The 18,841-nt window shown below is 36.7% G+C and overlaps 1 protein-coding gene across 1 annotated transcript in view; it reads right to left on the bottom strand.

The window, feature by feature from the left end:
- The window catches only part of LOC128857553 (protein sidekick-like), a 125,770-nt gene that overhangs the window by 64,138 nt on the left and 42,791 nt on the right, over positions 1-18,841 (bottom strand). The window contains exon 3 of the mRNA XM_054093305.1: positions 4,364-4,540. Within this exon, the coding sequence (XP_053949280.1) occupies positions 4,364-4,540 (177 nt within the window). The remainder of the gene's footprint in view (positions 1-4,363; positions 4,541-18,841) is intronic.

Consider the following 18,841-nt stretch of genomic DNA (forward strand, 5'->3'; position numbering starts at 1 on the left):
TTTTCTATATGAAATATAAAAGTCAAAACACAATGAGCTTCAACGCCATTTGGTAAATTTAAGGCTCGTTTACATTGTGACATTAACTTTTGCTGCATCCGGAATTTTAATTAATGTTACCTCTCAATCTATTCTACTTGATTTTCACTGCAAGCTCACTGTTGCGGTAGCATATCAAGACAATTTATATTACAGCATAGAACGTAGTATTGTAGTTAGTGGGCCTTAAGGGGCTCTGTGAATTCCAAATGGTAGTCACGCACCAACCCATTCGGCTACGGGGGCCGCCTGAATATACTACTGACTCAATAATTCATTTAGGAATTCATAACAAATCATCGCAAGATTACATTTTTTTAAATTTGTAAGTCAAAATGTTTGATGTAAGTTTATACTAAATAATACCAATATTTAGTATAAAAATATTGAATTACACTCAGTCTTGCAAAGGAGTAATACATAAAAGACAGACTTCGTATTCCCGCATTGGGAATTTGGAGATTTGCCATTATTTATTGTTAAACCTTAACTATCTGACCACACCCTTTATTATGCAGTTTTACTACCTTTTTAGCTTTTAAATGACCAAAGCTGTTTTTGCGTGTGACAAGAACTTTGTCACACTAAAGAAAATCCTAGAATTATGTCATGACGCAGCTGCCACAGCAACCAATTTAATTTCCTGTGAACATGACGCATTTAAATTGAGTTCCTTTGCATGCAACACATTTAATTAAATTCCAGTAAATTGAAGAGACATGTACGTGTTAATAATAAAGCCCGAAATGTCAATGATGGCTAGTTAGTTTTTTACAGCCGTACTAAAGTACTTCACACTTTTTGCCGTGCGCTTTTATTATTGCATGGAAATGAAGAAATTTTTAGTGCTAATCAAACCACTTTGTGACTCTTCGAAGTCTAAACTTCATCAGCCAGAACAGACTAACGAGAAACTTCTACTGGTGCACTATATAGAATATTGAAAACAAGCTGATCTTGTGAGGTCTAAATCCAAAGGAGTGCCCGAATTGATTTTCGACTAAGAGAATGACAGCAGTTGAATTAGTTAAAAATTATGCGATTTCATTACAACAAAAGTTTGACGATCAAAACTTGATACTTTCAATTTACTGGCTTACTCAGCGTTTTTTTCTTCCAAGTGTTATATTTGCTAAAAGGGATGACAGAGGCGTACAACCATATAGGCGAATGAGTTGGCATTGAGAGAAAATACATGAGAAGGTAGATTTCGCAAACTAACGATCGTCGAAACCAACGAAGGACTCGAAGTAATGCGGAGTTTTACGGCATGCATAACTCGCGGAGAATGTCCTATAAGTGCACTCCTAAAACTCGAGTGCTGAAGTTCCCTAGAGCTCACAATTGGCCAGAAGGATGTCGCGGTCTTACAAGTTTGTGTACTTGCTCATATCTAGCTGAGTTTACGCGAAGCCCAAAGCTTTAGGAGCAGACTACGGATAGTCAAGGGGATCCCAATACTCTCATTTCGCGGGGAGATCACATCACAGGTAACCTAGCTCAACCACCTACACCACATCCCGCAACAGCAGTTTCCTATACGAGGTATCCAGATAATCTCAATGGAGTATCTAAGAATTTATTTGTAGGCATTGTTAGCAGTCATAAATACAAATATTGTCCCTTACGCGCGAGATTAGAAAAATATAAAAAACAAAACTTCAGTACTAGTAGTACAGTAGTCAGAGCAAGACCAACAAACAATATTAACGATAGTGCATTGAGAGAGCATCAAACATCATTGAGAGTATTGATAGCGTGCGAACTGTAGAGGATAATCGGTAGACAATAGATTCGTGAAATTCCTCAAGAACAAAGTATATAGACCCAGCTGTTTTGTTCTGCAGCTGTTTTCGTGTGACGGTATTTAATTCAGGTTTTTTTTTATCGGATTTCTTATATCGGAATAGGGGCATGGAAATTATTTATTTAAATAGCAAATTATTCTTTATTTTTTTTATGATCTGACACTGTCAAAATATCGCTTAATGATTACATTTTTACTATGGTGAAGTTCTTGAAGGAGCAACGCTTGCAAATTGGTTGCCATCTTAAATCGATCGTAATAATCATCCCGCCAGACAGACTATGCGTGCAATAGTAGACAAACTAAGTATCAAAATACTCATATTTGGTAATGAGTGTTCTTATGCCAAGGAGACAAACTACCGGTCGAAGTTCAAAATGAGCTAAATCAGTTGATCCCACATCGTTCACAGGAACTGGAAAATTCTCAGCCAACATTCTGTGGAAAGATGTGTTGGCTTCGGCCATTAAAAGATCAAATTAACTCCGGGGGTGAAAATTGTTCATCATTTGAAGTGCCAATTCTTCTTCCATTTGGGCTCTGAACGCGTTGTGTTATCTTCCTATTGAAGAACCATATACATCAGCGATATAGGAAAGTGATTCATTAACTTTGGAAATATGTCAAAAATAGTTTTAGGTCTATAAAAAATAGATGATAAATTCATCAAAGCTATCGAGTTTTACCGACAATTTTGCTGCAAACTGAGCTAAATTTGGGCTGGTGGAATTAAAAATTTGAATGAAGTAATGCAGCCTAAAAGTTCATTGGAAGCGTTGCTTGATGGCGATCAAGGACATTTTCCCTACATTATCGGGATCAACATTTTCTGCATAGTGAACAGTTTTGTATTGGAAACGAATAAAAATCGTCTAAAGGATATCTTTATATAATCTGAATTGCATTGCGTATTCGTATTTTTGCTTTTTTGATTCTGGACGGCTTGAACGCTTTGGCAAAGGCAATTGAAATCTCGAAGTTACAAAAACTGCTAAATACTGGAATTTTTTATTATTATGGTGGTATATAAAACCGCTATTTCATTGCGCGGAACCTTCAACTTTCTCCCACTAAAGCGACCCTTTTTACCACCGGGATGAAGAAGGTCAAACTGCAGTTAAGGGTGAAAGTCGATGACATACCAATGCCAACAGCAACATTTTGGAGGTCATCTTCGACAGATTGCTCTCCTTCTCGGCGCATACAACCGCAATTGTCGCTAAGGTCTAAAACTGTGACAAAAACATCAAATCGGAAGCCGGTAACATTTAGAACACGGACAAAGACATATTGGTGGCGACATTTAAAGCAATTGGACGGTCTGTCCTGAATTACGCTGTGCCCGTCTGGCCGCCTAGTACGAGTGATTGGCAGTAGATAAAGCTACATCTCCCCTCCCCTGCAGCAGTGCAACACTGCAAGGCTCCCATGCTCGCAGTCAAAGAGTACAGCAAGATGCTCAGCAAGATATTTCTGCTAGAGCCTGAGCTACCTCCCAGGCGAACTAGGCGACATCGTACAATATATAGACAAATATTAAAAGACATTCATCAGGAGACCGGTGGTGGTGAGATCTTTCTAAACTCCCGACTCCCGAATGACGTCATCGGAGTCCAACAGCCATCCATCGCAGACGATGAGCTGCGTCAATTTGGTTCAATTGCATTCTGGGTATTGTAGCAGGTTAAATTCCTACCTATCCATAATCGGCCCTCAACATACTCAATATTTGTCCAGCATGAAAGGCACCCCGCATGATACTAGCCACCTATTCACATACTCCCTCAAATCAACTCACCTAACACCCTTCTCCCTTTGGACGAAACCCGTTCCGGGCTTACCGTTAGATGAAATAGATGATGACGATCGGTGACTGCACTGTATTAGCAGGGGTCGATCCACTGTTACACCAACAATAACCGCAAATGTTTCACGGTTCACATTGAAGGGGCAGATGTGGTGCATTTTTCAATAACTTTTAGGTGCAATATTTAATCCAAACCCGGCACACATATTTTCTCTTATTATTCAATTAGCTAAAATTTCTCTTAAAAATCCGTAATACTAGGAAAACAAATACATGAAATGCCATTCAATTTAAAATGAAGGCTTTATAAGATTAGTTTTGAACGAAGACGTGCAAAATTTCATTGCAGCGGCGATATTTCTACTCGAGCCTTGGATATTTCATCCTATTATGATACTATGTAATAAAATATTGCTACTAAACTTTACTTATGAAACTTAATAACTAATCAAAGAAACCACGTTATTAACGCCAACATAAAAAGTTATCTATGCCCGTGGAATAGCACGAGAGCCTTAATAAAAATATTTTATTTCTACTCTCTTGGCTATTCGTATAGAAAATCTTCTTCCTTAACTAAATTGTATTTTTTATTGAATCCATTATTTGAAGTGATTTTCTTTTGTCACACAGAATGTATTATCTTTTGTTTTCCGTTTTCATATTAAAATGTTTTCTAGCACACTCAGAAGTATGTATTGTATACTTACAAGCAACTTCGATGTCAATTTTTTCACTAAATATCGAGCCAGCATCGTTTTTTGCTATGCACTGATAGCTGCCGGCATCCTCACGACGAGTTTTTTGCAGTCGGTAATATTGGCTGGAAGAGAAATCGCCAATTGGTATGCCATCCTTTAACCACCGATATGTGGGCTGGGGATATCCTGCAAATAAAATAGATAAAAAACTATTCTTAGTAAAAAGTAATAGAGCAGCAATTGAATGAGCATTTGAATTAAAATAGAACAGCAATGCGCATATTCTGGGTGCTGTGAATGGGGAGAAGAGATGAAAACTGAAAAGGACAGGAAACTAAAGTGTCTAATTACTTGGCATAATACATAGGCTGTTGTGTATTGGGTTTATGTGGTATTTGAATGGAAATTAGGTTTTCTCCAGATAATGTAAAGCCGTGCATTGAGGTTGAGCTAAAAATAGAGTTATACTGTCACTGGCATCCGTGAGAAGGACAACTTATTTGTTTAGCTTAGTATGTGTATATGTTGGGTCGTGCATAGCCTAAGCCATAGCCCCTTATTTCTATAGCAAAAGTTTAGCTGTTGTTATCCTTGTTGTAATCCATTATTTAAACTTCGTATATTCAGCCGGTACTCGGAATTTACAACAAGTTGAAAATTATACAAATGGACATTTAAATGATTACTTACATATAAAAAAATTATAGTCATTACTTAGCTTTGAAAAACTTAATACAATTTTCTGAACTTGGAATATAATAATTAACTTTACTGTTATTTAAATAATAATAAATTTGGGTATTTTTGTATATTGAAATTTAAGAGATTCATATGTTGAAGTAGAGCTCGCGATAAGGTTGATTATCTTTTTGATGTTATATAAGTATTTTGAAATGTATTTCCATCGTTCCTCAACTGCAGTTTACGCTCCGGACAAAACTTCACATTTAAATGTCCAATCTGTCATGTAATTGATTTTATATCACAGCTCGTAAACTCGATGCTAGAACGGAAATATGTAAGTTAACTTTGCTGTCTCAACAGACGACATAACATATGTATGTATTGACTTTCGAGCGCTGTCAGATCCGAAATCACTGAGACAAACAGGCCATGACTAATAAAATTCTGTGTAGTAGAATTTTTCAAAGAAATAGAAATAAATGAATTATATATTCGAAATATGTAGAAAAAAACCTTAAAAAAACATGACACATGCAGAGGACTCTCTTTACATAAAAATACAAATAGTTCTGTTAGTCATCTGTTGTCAGGAAACACTTTTTACATAAAAATACAGCCATCTGTTATTAGCAAACACTCTTTACACAAAAATATAGGCACCTCTGTTAGCCATCTGTTCTCACCAATACTCTGTACATAAAAATACAATATCACTGTTAACCGTATGTTAACAGTAAATGCTCTTTACATAGAACTTACTCTCTACATACAAATACAAAGTAAGCTCTGTTAGCCATCTGCTGTCACCAATACTTTGTTACAAATGCAGTCAGCTCTGTTCGCAATCTGCAAAGCTACTCTCAAATGTGAACTAAAATCGTTAGCTTGAGTTCTCTGTGTTAGTTCGTTTCTTGACTGCAGTGAAGTTTTTGATGAAAATAGGCCATTAATATGAAATAATATTTTTGCAATAGAGTTATATACGTATGTCTGTACATATATAGAAGTGAAACATGATTTTGCGACTTTTCTGATTGACTTCAGTGCCACGTAACAGTCTTGGAAATCTCTGACTTTGTACATGCCTCAAATAATGTTAGTAGACTTACTTCAATTTAAAGACTACAGCTGAAGAATTTCACAATATTCTTCCCACATTCCCTATTACGCTTATTTCTTTATTTATTCATTTAAAAGTATTTTATATTTATATTGATTACAATTTCAGGTTTACAAATTAATGTAATACTTATAAAAAGGTTTTTTAAATTTGTACAATAGTTCAATAAATTGTTTCTATGTTATGCTGTTCCGCATGTCAGTGGTCCGAATGTACTATTTCAAGCCGTATGACCGCTGAGTTTCATATTCAGAGCCGCATTGCTTAGACCGTTGGAAAGAACAAGTTTCCAATCTACTTTATTTTAGCTATTTCCTTTTATAAGCGAAAGGAAAGGACTATCACTGTACCTATACTAGTGTGGCAATTTCATTAACCGTTTTTTTTGTCGGCCAAAAAGGCGTTCTCTAATGAACGTATAAGGATAAGAAGATGCCACTCACAGCACGCTCATAAAACCAGGTTAGGAGATCTCACAACCCAGAAAACTAATTAGGACTAATTAGGGTCAGTTTGGAACCAGTCACTTTTCGAGTTTTGTGAGCGGAAGAGGGTGTAGAAATTAACTAATGCAGCAATAGAAACATTTTGACATATAAAAATCTTCTATTTTACTTATGTTGTTTCTCTCCCATCTTTATATCTCATACCATATGAAAAGTGTTTTTGCTTGCTTTTATCAAAGCCAGCTATTTTACGCCAAAAAAAAGGTTACACCATAAAGTGCTGAAGTTCATTAAGATTTTTCTTAAGAGAGTTTCTCAAAAATGAAATCAACAAATCACAAGAAAAATCTCTAAATTGAGATATCAACTAAAAATAGGGGTGTAACGTGTGATGAGGAGACATAAAAATATCAACGAAATTTTTAGAAACATTTGACAACCATAAATCGGCAGAAGTTGATAAAGTTTTACCCAATAAAAAAAATAAATAATTGGCGCGTACACTTCTGTTAGGTGTTTGGCGTGCTCTTCCTTTTATTTGTGGTGTGCGTCTTGATGTTGTTCCACAAATGGAGGGACCTACAGTTTCAAGCCGCCTCCGAACGGCAGATATTTTTATGAGGAGCTTTTCCATGGCAGAAATACACTCGGAGGTTTGCCATTGCGTGCCGAAGGGCGACCGCTATTAGAAAAATGTTTTTATTAATTTTGCTTTCACCGAGATTCGAACCAACGACCTCTGTGTGAATTCCGAATGGTAATCACGCACCAACCCATTCGGCTACGGCGGCCGCCCAATACATTTCGAAATAACTGGCAATCTGCCAAAAAAATTGCTAAAATTAGTTGGTAAAGCTACTACATTTAAAGTCTTTCAATTGAGATGTGTTTAGGGTTTTTAAAATCTTAGGTCGAGATAGCCAAGCGGCAATAAAGGCCCTAGGCTCTATTATGGTGCATTCGGAACTGGTCAGGGAATGCGTGGTCTCTTTTTCGATTGCATCAGAATTCTTCGATATAAAGATAATTTGGGTACCTGGTCACAGTGACATTATTGGAAACTGCAAAGCTGACGAGCTGGCCAGACAAGGAACCTGTGAGGTAGTGTGCCCTCGAAAGGAGAGGATCGGGATCCCCTTGACAATCCGCGCTCTACTCCTGGAAGGATGGGCTTTGCACCAACTCAGCGAGCGCTGGGAAAGTACACGAACGTGTAAGGTCGCGAAGTCCTTCTGACCACGTTTAGATAGGAGGCATTCGAGGAATATTCTGAGGATGACAAAATCTCATCTCTCAAATTTCGTGGGCATCCTCACGGGGCACTGTCCGCGGGGTATATATGCCGTGAGACTCGGAATTACTTCGAGCCCTTTTTGCGTCAGCTGTATGGAGGATGTGGTGGAATCATCTCACTACCTGCTGCTCAGCTGCCCAGCTCTCGCGGGACTAAGATCCAAGCATCTTGGTTCTCACTTCTTTTCTGCGCCTGCTGATATAGCAGGTCTTGAAAACAAAAAAATCTGATAAACTTCATCAGCAGCATAAAGAGGTTAACACAACCGCAGACTAGTCACCGTTCGTAGTCCACAAATACTCAATTTTCCCCATCCCTTTCGTCCTTTTTTCTTTCACCCCTTTTTCCCCTCTTGCAATGGTATCACAAAGCATGAACCAAACTTCTATTATCGCCCAAGAGGGCCCACTCTTTGGGCAACCATCACTACCTAACCTAACCTAGGTCGAGATCTTCTGATGTTTTTAAAATCACCACAATCCAGGCTGAAATTTAGCCAGCTCTATGAAGTGAACTCTATGAAAATTCGTCTTTTCGGATTTACGCATTCCGGTGAGGTCGCAAAGTGTCCACACATTATGGTTTACATTCACTTTAAAAAATAAAAATAATTTCGTATTTGTATTTTTGTTCCGTTTCGGCCCACCTGTATGGAAAAACCAAATAAAATAGTTTTGCATTTTTCTAATTTCTGCTGGTTTCATACTGAATTTATTTTGGTTGAATTTATTTGCGAAAACTATGATATTTTTTTGTTAATATATTTATAGCAATACTAGATATTTTGGAAAACATTGTAAGCCCAAACCAGTAGCTAAGCGACTATAAAGAGAAGGAGGTGATATGCGCCACTTAACGCATTTGTTACTTAATAAAAAAATTATTTGCAACGAATTTACTCACATATACATATACATATGTATATAATCCTCATGAACTCATCAGTTCCATAAAAATATTTGTTAGGAATAAAATGCAACGTTGACAAAATCAAGCAAGCAACTATTCCCACATATGCAAGCAAATTTTCCATTCTATTGTTATTCAATTTTAAAATTTAGTATCGTAGGCATCAGTGTGCAATAAATAAATATATATTCGTATTCATATGCACTGCTTGATATCCAAACAAATATTGCCAGTTTTGAATTTCTATGCAGCAAATTCAGTATGAGTGCCTTCTCATGTAAGAGTATGTCAAATAATGAAAGCTCAGTGGAATTTACTGTCGTCTGCTAAAAATTTATTTATAAAACGATTTATTCAAACACATATGGTACATATGTATGTGCAAGTATACACAATGCTAGTTTAAATGCCGATCAATCAATTGAAAATAATAAAACTGAACGAATTCAGGAAAATACAATACGAGAAAGAAAAGGAACAAGTGAAATTGTCCTGGAGAGAACGGATATTACCAACTGTCTATATTAACACCTATACCTACACCTACACTTCGGAGTGTTGCAAACATTTGCATCTGCACATACATACACAAGCACATATGTGTTAACAGATATGTAGAATGTAGTCAGATTAAGGACTATCAATATTTGTTTGGGACTTCCGACGTCTGAGACAACCATTGAATAATTCGAGACGATTACACAATAAAAGAGCATTTTAAGTTGATGTATGTTAGCTATTTTAGGAATATGCATATACGTGTATAAAACTATATACTGAGAGCTAAAGTTAAATTGCCAAGAGCTAGTAGAACATCTTTTCCCAGCTATTAAAATTGAAAAAAAATCAAAATTTCAATTTCACTGTAAAAATATTTCTTGTAAATGTCAAAACATGCCAAACATGTTTAAATACAAATTTGTGTCAAATAAGTGAGTGTATGTTTGCAATTGAAACTACTATCCTTGCTAGCTTTAGTGCGGCCCTGGGCAATCAATTCTTACTGCATTTGCCGCATGCCTTTTCTAGGCATGCACACACAAGTACCCTGCAGGGAAAATGTAAACTAGTGAAACAAATTTTTAAACGATGGCCACACGAAAACAACAGTACAAATTTAGAAAATGAAGTGCAACGAAATATTTGTAAAATCATTGAATTTTCCAGCGTTTGAAATAAGCTTAAATAAGCTCAAATGGCGAAAGAACTGAAAATATCTGACCATAGCATCCAGCGCAAACCGAAAAAATATCTCAAAGTCAAGCCTTACAAGATCCAAAAGGCGCATGCTCTCACACCAAAGCAGCAACAAGTCAGAATTGAGAGAATGAAAGAGTTCCTTCGCTTGGCCGAAAGCGGTAAGTTTCCGAACATTGGGTTTTCTGCCGAGAAAATTTTTCAAATTGGTAATTGTTTGGGCCACTGTAACAGATGGGTGCTCTCCAATCGTTTTCATCGAGCCTGCGAAATATTATCGAAAATGCATTCTGGAGGTTGCTTTGAAGCCGTGAGCAGACAAACATTTCGATGGCAGACCATGAACGTTTCAACGGGACTCGGCACCGTCTCACAAAGCTCGAATGAAACAAGAATGGCCAAAAAACAGCGTTACGAACTTCATAACGTCCACACAATGCCTCGCAAATTCACCAGACGCAAAATCCGATATATTATTATCTTTGGAACATTTTGGAGAGGAAGGTCCGAACTAAAAGATTCACCAGTCTCGAAGCGCTGAAAAAAGCCATTGCCCGCGAGTGGGCCAAGGAGCAGGTGCAAGTCACATTCGGGCAGCTTGCGATTCATTTCTGCACCATCTCAAGGCCATAGTCGAGGCAAAAGGTGGTCATATTGAGCAAAAGTAAATTGATTTTTAATTTGGATTTTTTTCAAACATTTTTTACTTTGAATTTAATAAAAAAAAGTTTTTTCAAACTAAATTTATGGCCTTTTTAATTGCTTGTTTAAATTTATGTGGCTGAGGTCGAAACACACTAGCATTTAACTTTTTGCTTGCTCTAGAGTGAACTAAATTATATGCAAGTAGAAGGTGGCGTAAAATTAATGAACCTATTTTGGTTTTGAATAATTTTGTTAAAGTTATTTGAAGTGACGGAAATCTTTTTACTTTAATCAATGTTATTAAAATAAAGAATACAGTACAATACGTAAGAATATATTTTCTATTTAAAGATAACGAATATTAGAAAATCTCTATATATCCCAGGTGGCACAAAATTAATCACTCAACTTTTTTACGAAATAAAACAAAATGATTTTGAGTTATGGAAGCTTTTATCCTGTTTGTCTATTGCAGCTGTTGTAGTTCATAAGTGTCAAATATATTAGACGTACAGCGTCATTAGCAAAAAGTATAAATCTTCCGATAGGGTGATTAATTTTGTGCCACCTTGTGTAAACGAGAGTTCGAACTTGGTTAAGTTGCCATAGAATCTTAAGTATTTTAAAGGACTATACGGAGTTAGGCAAATACTACCTACAGAAACAATATTTTCGTGTGAGCGAATTCTCTATAAAAAAGGTATATGGGGAAGTTGTTCAATACGGCCAGGCGAAAACATTAGCCACTTCAAACTTGCACTTTATTATACTAAAATTAGATGTGTTATAAAACTGCATACTTTTTTCATACATTTTTCTAAAAATTTGATTAAAAAGTTAGGAATTCGTATCACGATTTTTTTTAAATTTGTTAAAAAGGAACTTTTGTTTTTATAAAGAGTTACTGAAAATTAAAAAAAAAGGTGTCGAAACTGTTAAAAATAATCGACTGAATCGATTGCTCTAAATTTTTTGTTGAAAGCCTCCGCTGCGTATTTTGTTTTTTTTTGATTATTTAACAATTTTATTTTATTTAAGCTGATCAAAATTTTGAAAATTTAAAATACCAATAAAAAATAATAAAACAAAAAAACAATAAAAGAAAAATTTAAAAATTAAAGCATAGTAAAAATTTTTTCGCGCAAGCTCATAGATATGTATAGATATGCTCATAGATTTGTTATATAATTATTGATAGGTAATTAATCGACGATTTCTTTCACGTGGTAAAATTTTTTTTTATTTCAAAGATAAAGGTAAGAAAAGGTAATTTTGAAACAAAAACTACAGTATATTTTTCCGTTCGACAATACATTTGACGTACTCCCGCAAAATTGCTTCCCCGCGTAAGGTTTTTGAAATAATTATTCTGAAAAAAATGCTATTTTTAGTGATAATTGAGGTTATATCAAATCAAGAGTCATATTTGTTTAGTGTCGTAAAAGTATTTGAAGGAACAATCCATTTAGATTAGAATAAACAATTTATTGGTCGCTGAGGCATCGCCTGTTGACACTTTACAGTATTAGTGATGCTCGTAAGAATTCAAGGAACTGTAACTAAGTAAACACCGAAATACAGCAGAAGGGCTCTTCTGTGATCAGATTCGGGTTTAACAAATTAAGAGCCTTCATCAAGTTTCAGACCAGTTCTTGGTTCTGCAAGTAAAGTAATTTTTATCGACCTGAGTAATTTAAAGTCAAGACAATCGACAATCGAAGAGGGTTTTACAGAACCCAGCATTTGTTGAAAATTAATACATTGCGTTAAAAAATCATGGCACAGACATTTATTGAGAACTTTTGGTTCCTGATTCAAATTGAATAATTTTTTACGTTACAAAAACTATTTGAATGCCCAAGTTTCAAACATTTTGCTAATTTAAAAAAAAAAACAAAAAAAATTACAACTTTTCATAAGAACTTAATAATTTTTTATTAGAATTTTTTGAAAAAGCTATGTATTCAGTTATATAGTCCATTAAATATTGGTACAATAATGTTTGTGGTGGCTCAAAAACTGCCATGATGTTTAACAATTTTGGTGTTGGGTGTTTTCTTCCACATACAAAAATTTAAGGATTCGTTATATGGAGAAAATGCACCACACCGCCAGCGCCGTCTTTCTGTGTATAAATATTTAACTAACTCGCAGTTTGAATTTAATTCTAAATTTCCCAGTGTAGTTATTGTACGGTTTCAATTCCTGATTAAAGTCCCAGCACAATGAATTTGGAAACATAAAAAAAAAACAAAAAAAAAAAAACGTTGAACATATTTCTTCTAACAAAAATGTAATGAAGTACGGAATACCTACTTCATAAAGCAGCCAGAATTTTCCTATGGACATTTCCATAAGATAAACAAATGTCTGTTTATTCGCATTCATTAAAAATTATATCAAGGAAAAGATTACCTTCCTTCTATTTCGCGTTTCTTGTTATATCAAATATCATAAAATGCAATTACCACTCTGATCAAGCACCAATCAACAAAGTGAAAGAAAGTTGTTCTTTAACCGCAAATTAACCATCAGAGAGCTGGCAGAGGAGTTGAACATTGCTTATGAATTCGTTCAGTACATTTTAGTTAATTATTTGGGTTAGGCCCAAAGAACCTGATTTTCATTCCAAAAAGAACCGCGTTGATATGGCCAAAGACATGATTTTCAAGGCTGAGTCCGACTCGGTTAATAAGGATTATTATTTGGGCCTTATGGGACATTTATGTACGTAAAGCAATTCGCCAAAAAAGAGGGGTTTGAGGGGAAAAAAACTCGTGGATTTTGAAAACGCACCGCAACACACTGCCATCTTTATACCTGATTTTCTTTATCAAGAACGAAATGAATACCAGCCATCGAATTCAACTTATATGGCTCCTTGCCATTTAATTGTATTTGATTGAGTTAAAAAATCACAACGGGGAATGCGTTTTAACAGCCGAAAGGTTAGTTAGGTTGGTATGGTTGTCCAAGGAATGAGCACACTTGCACGAAGAAAAAATGGATTCGTCCTTTGTGATACCATTATGAAGGAGGTGAGGTGAAAGAGAAAGACCGATTGGAGTAATAGAAAAATTAAAGACGGCTTCGATGGATATACCGAAAATAGAGTTCCAGAAATGTTTCGAAAGCTGGATCAAACGCTGGTATAAGTGCGTTGCAGTTGATAGGGAGTACCTTTAAGGCGATAATATCACTTTTGAGGACTAAACTTTCATTTTGAAATTTCTGAATATATTCCGGGAACATTTTGATCAAGGTGGTATATCTTCCTTCACATTTTCAAAGGGTCGCTGATAAAATATGGACTATTTTTGAGACTAGAAACTGCTTGCTAAATAGCATCTGATCCAAAAATGAGATTTCACCACTGAAATACTGAAACCAGCATTATTATGGCCATAAAGTTCCAGCACAAAAAACCTTAGCGAAATCAATTTGAATCAACATAAAACAAATTAATTTTTTGTGTGGTGAAATTTCCACCCCGAATTTGGTAAGAAAAACACTCGGCGATTGCAGCATATTTCATACGTTTTTTCTTAACTTTCTCAGCTTATTTTACAAACGCGAAAAACCACTTAGTTCAAATAGAATTCAGATTAAAATCGCAATGAATTGAGTTTTTGCGTGGTGAAACAGGTTAGGTGAGCCGATGCAGGAGCTTCTCCTTTTCCTTACACTTATGTTATTTTATTATATACTACTGAACTCATATTATCTGTCCACTAGTGAAAGTGACATTAAAAGCAACTATTACCTCTCGTAACTATTTAGTGGACACACGCGCATAACTTCTACAAGTACCGAATGTATGGGAGGAAAATACAATGAATTATAAAAAAGGCATAAATTTCTTGGCGATGTAAGACACATACATACATACATACATATGTATAGTACAAGTATATAAGTAGTGTGACCACAAAATAGCCCAACATAAAATGAAATGAACAATACAATTTAATGGGTAATTACGAGAACAGGTAAAATGCGAAATAAATGGGAGCTTACTTTATTCCGTGAGCACAAATACATGCACCAGATGATCACAGTTGCCATTTATGTGCATCCATATGTACATACATACATACATACATATGATAGCAATAGGTGTATTTCATGACAGCAGCCATTATTAAAAGACACAGCTGCCGGTCATTTCACATCTGAACGCCACAAACCCATTTTTCTTTTACCACTCATCGAATGAGCAGAGAGGCGCCTCCTTGGTCTCCTGTCGAAGCCATTAAATATTCGTATACTAAATGTAGTATTTATACAAAATTTTAGTATTTGTTTAGTTATGTGCATATGTGTGTGTGCTGTTCACTTTTTAGTAGACGCTACTCTATTTTACTTTTAAAGCATCACAATCAGTTTGCCAGCTCCTTGTCTACCTTTATTTCCCACTTTCTCCTGCATCGCACCACCAACTTCCTTTTTTGCATTTTCAATGCATTCAGTTTAAACACAAATTGCTAGATATATTTTTTCGCACTACATTTTCCGGCTTCGTGCTTAAAAGACTCGACTAGCGACAAAATGCAACGGAGGTGGAGGCGACAAGTGTGCCCATTTGCAACTCAGTATCATCCAAATGAGAGGGGTGTGTGTGTGCGAGTGTGTGGGTAGTAGGTGGATTCATGGACGTGGGAATAGTAGAGTTATTTGGGGCGCGGGCGAATTGCGTTGAGTTTTTTTTTTCTCTATTTGATCGTACATTGTAGTTGCCTAATGAAGACATGAATAAAATATAAGGTTTGCTAAGCTGCTACTACGCCATTGCTTCCTTAGCTACTGCTATTGCCGTTTCTGTTGCTGCTCAATACCTGACTTGTTCTGGCCTCGTCGTTGTTGCTGTGTGCAATCTTCCTGGCAAATTTCACAACTTTTGTGCTTAAGCGTTCTTTTAGCTTTCGTACTTATCTTTTTACTCCTTCATTATATATGTATATATTTTTTACTATTTTCTATTTCTTTTCATTGCAGGCGAATGCAATTTTGAATGGGTTTCTTAAGAGTCCGCCGTCATCGGGCGCTTATGTAGCTACGTCTACTCCATTTCCGTCGTCCACCTGCTGCTCTGCCATGTGCCACATCCTATGCTACCTACGACCGCATTAATCCATAGGTAACCTAAAAAGTTCGAATATCGCCGCAATTTCAGCTCAATGCAGCCATTTCTGTTGCAGTTACGATTAAGGATAAGGCAGTTGTAAGTATGCTGTTGATGCTGCTAGCGTTCTATGGTTGTGTTATGAGCACTGATGGTTTGCTGCTGCTAAACGCTACGGCCTATTTAGTTAGCAGCATTACACTATATTTGTATGGGAAAGTTTGCCGGCGATTTTCAATGAGTTACTGGCAAATGCTTTAAGTGATACTTGATACGTGCCACATGCAACAGCAAAAACTATGGTTGTAATAGAGATGACAGTGATTGCATGCATGTGATGCGCACACGATTGCTTTCAGTTGCGCCTTGCAGCTGGTGCAGTAGGTAGGGTATATCTTTGACAAGGCCACTAAGGTGGCCCTAATGGAAATAAGTAAAGCTTCGATATGCATAAAAGCCTAATAGAAAATGAGTTTAATGTGTTTTCGGTGCGCATTCAACTGGTGAAAAATTTTATCATAAGTGCCAATTATCCCATTTTAGAGCGCCCTTATTTTTGGCGGCAACATCCAATCGCATATAAAAAATGCAGAAATAGCTAAATATTTGATAAAGGCTTATACGCCATAAAACTATATGATATATACAAGGTGGCACAAAATGAATCACTCTATCGGAAGATTTAGAATTTTTGCAAATGACGTCGAGCGGCAACTATATTTGACCCTTGTGAACTAGACAGCTGCAGTATACAAACAGACAAGCAATGAATTGTAAAGGGTTTTCCAATAACAGGTGCTATTTTGAATAGCCCGCTATTTCGGTAGATGTCACTTTTGAAGCTGTCATTTTTTGATATTTGACAAGCAAAAACTTCGCCATTAATAAAAATGGAACAATATGCGCTTAAACAACGCATTGAAATTATTAAAATTCACTAAAAAAATGGTGAAAATTTGGCAGAGACGGTTCGTAAAACTCGGACATTTTTGGGTCATCGTGAAGCACTTTGTTGGACCGCAATACAGAAATTGGTGAAAAAATCGAGCTGTTGGGACAAGTTAGTGATGTGAAGAATAAAACCCGTGCACGTCGCTCAAGAACAGCCGAAAATCTTGCTGTTGTAGTCCAAAGTGTTGAAGAAAACCCAGGTTTGTCCATTCCTCGTCGTTCTTTGGAAACGTCATTACATCGTATTACACTTATTGGAAAACCCTTTATAAATCTTAAAATCATCTTTCTTTTTAGTTTAGTAAAATAGTTATTCCAAGACCAAAATCGGATGATTTACTTACTTGTACTTAATTATTATAACGCACAAATGGCACCAAAAAATGGGTTGCATTTCCATTGCATTTTCCAAAGACCTCAAATCTGATTCGAGCGAAGGCGGGGCAGACGCAGCACAGAAAGTGGTCCGCCGTCTCATCCTCCTCTTCACAAGCTGGGCAGAGTACACTCTCTGAGATGCCCAACTTTTCCATGTGCTTCGCCCATAGAAGGAAGCCCGTCATCAGTCCAACCAGCTGTCTACAGTTCCTTCTGCTTAATGACAAGAGGATCTGCGATAGTCGGTGGGACATGACAGGTAACATCAGCTTTGTCCACCTGCAGCCTCTCTCAGCCTGCCGGGCTCGCTTGTGGGTTAAGGTAACCCCTTTGCTAACCGTGGCTTTGATGGTTTCAGAAGTGAGAGGCAGAATGGGCTCCGGGCCAAAGAAGTTGGTCTCAGAGACCATCCTAGCGAAAGAGTCAGAGATCTCGTTACCCGCGATACCCACGCGTCCCGAGATCCATGTTAGCATCAGGATATGACCATAGTCCAGCCGGGATTTACAGAACACAACTACCCTTGAAGTGGTTGGAGGGCTGTCTAAGGCTATAGCGCAGCTTTGATGTCACTGCAGACACATACAGATCTGCCACTCCATCTGTTTTCCACAACAAAGTTCATCGCTTCTTGAACAGCATTCATTTACTCTTGAGACACAGATGCGTGCATAACACCTGTGAAGAAGTTGAAACTTTCTCGTTTCGCTGGAAAAATTAAAGTGCAAAAAAGGGAAAAAGAATTCAGCAGGAAAGGGCTGCCATTGTTAAAATAACATGCGATTAAAACACTATATGGATCACCCGTCGTTTATGAAATCCAACTCAAATATTCTACATAGTCTATCTCGTTGTTTAATAGGCACATCTCGTATACTGTGCCAAGTCTACGGTAATTTCCATTTTCAAACTTCTTATTAAAATCTGTTTGTCTTATAGGGAATATTTGTTTTTGTGCTATGTTAAATTACTGAATTTCCATTTCTTTCAAAAATAGAATTTAAGCACCGATTATTTGAGACTACGCTAACCCTACCATTCTTGATAAATACTTTTCCAACTGACGTCTTGAACAGTACTCGTACAAAATCATACCTTTTTCAACTGACGTCTTTTTCATAGCCATCAAATTCAGCAAGAATTGTACGAGGAATCATAGCCGCTTTACCTCAAGAGACCTCGAAGCCAGAAGCAGGTCTCCCTTACATAGAAGCCACCAATTAAAGGTGCGCACTTAGTTTCTCTCGGGGTTACTCTACCATTTCACGTGCATTTCAGCAACAGCGCCACACCAACTAGGTGTGCGAGTCCTACAACTTCCACACTCCGCACGCGTGCACGTATGTGAGCTAAAGCATTGAATGCTGCACGTTTTATATTTTAAACCGATTTCTTACAGAATTAATATAAAAGCAAAACTGTGAATAGGAGCTGAATAAAAATAATTCATGTGGAAGACAGGAGCAACATGGAGCCCAGCAACTTAGTTGGCAAAAAAGGCAGCCAACCAAGTAGGCAGTGAAGCAAGCTAACCGACTGGAAGGAAGGAAGCTGTGACTCTAAGGCTGTTGTTGCTAGTGGGAGTTTGTAATCGAAAAGTCGCACATGTTGCAGCAACAGTCGAATGGATTTCTCTGCGTTGCAATCATACAGCACCTGAGAGTTCATATGTGTGCATGATAGCGTGTTGAGAATTTCACTCAAGTGGTATACAATTTTTGTGGTTTGGAGCAAAGAACAT

The sequence above is a fragment of the Anastrepha ludens genome, chromosome 3 (assembly GCF_028408465.1).
Source record: "Anastrepha ludens isolate Willacy chromosome 3, idAnaLude1.1, whole genome shotgun sequence".
NCBI classification, from domain to species: Eukaryota; Metazoa; Arthropoda; class Insecta; order Diptera; family Tephritidae; genus Anastrepha; species Anastrepha ludens.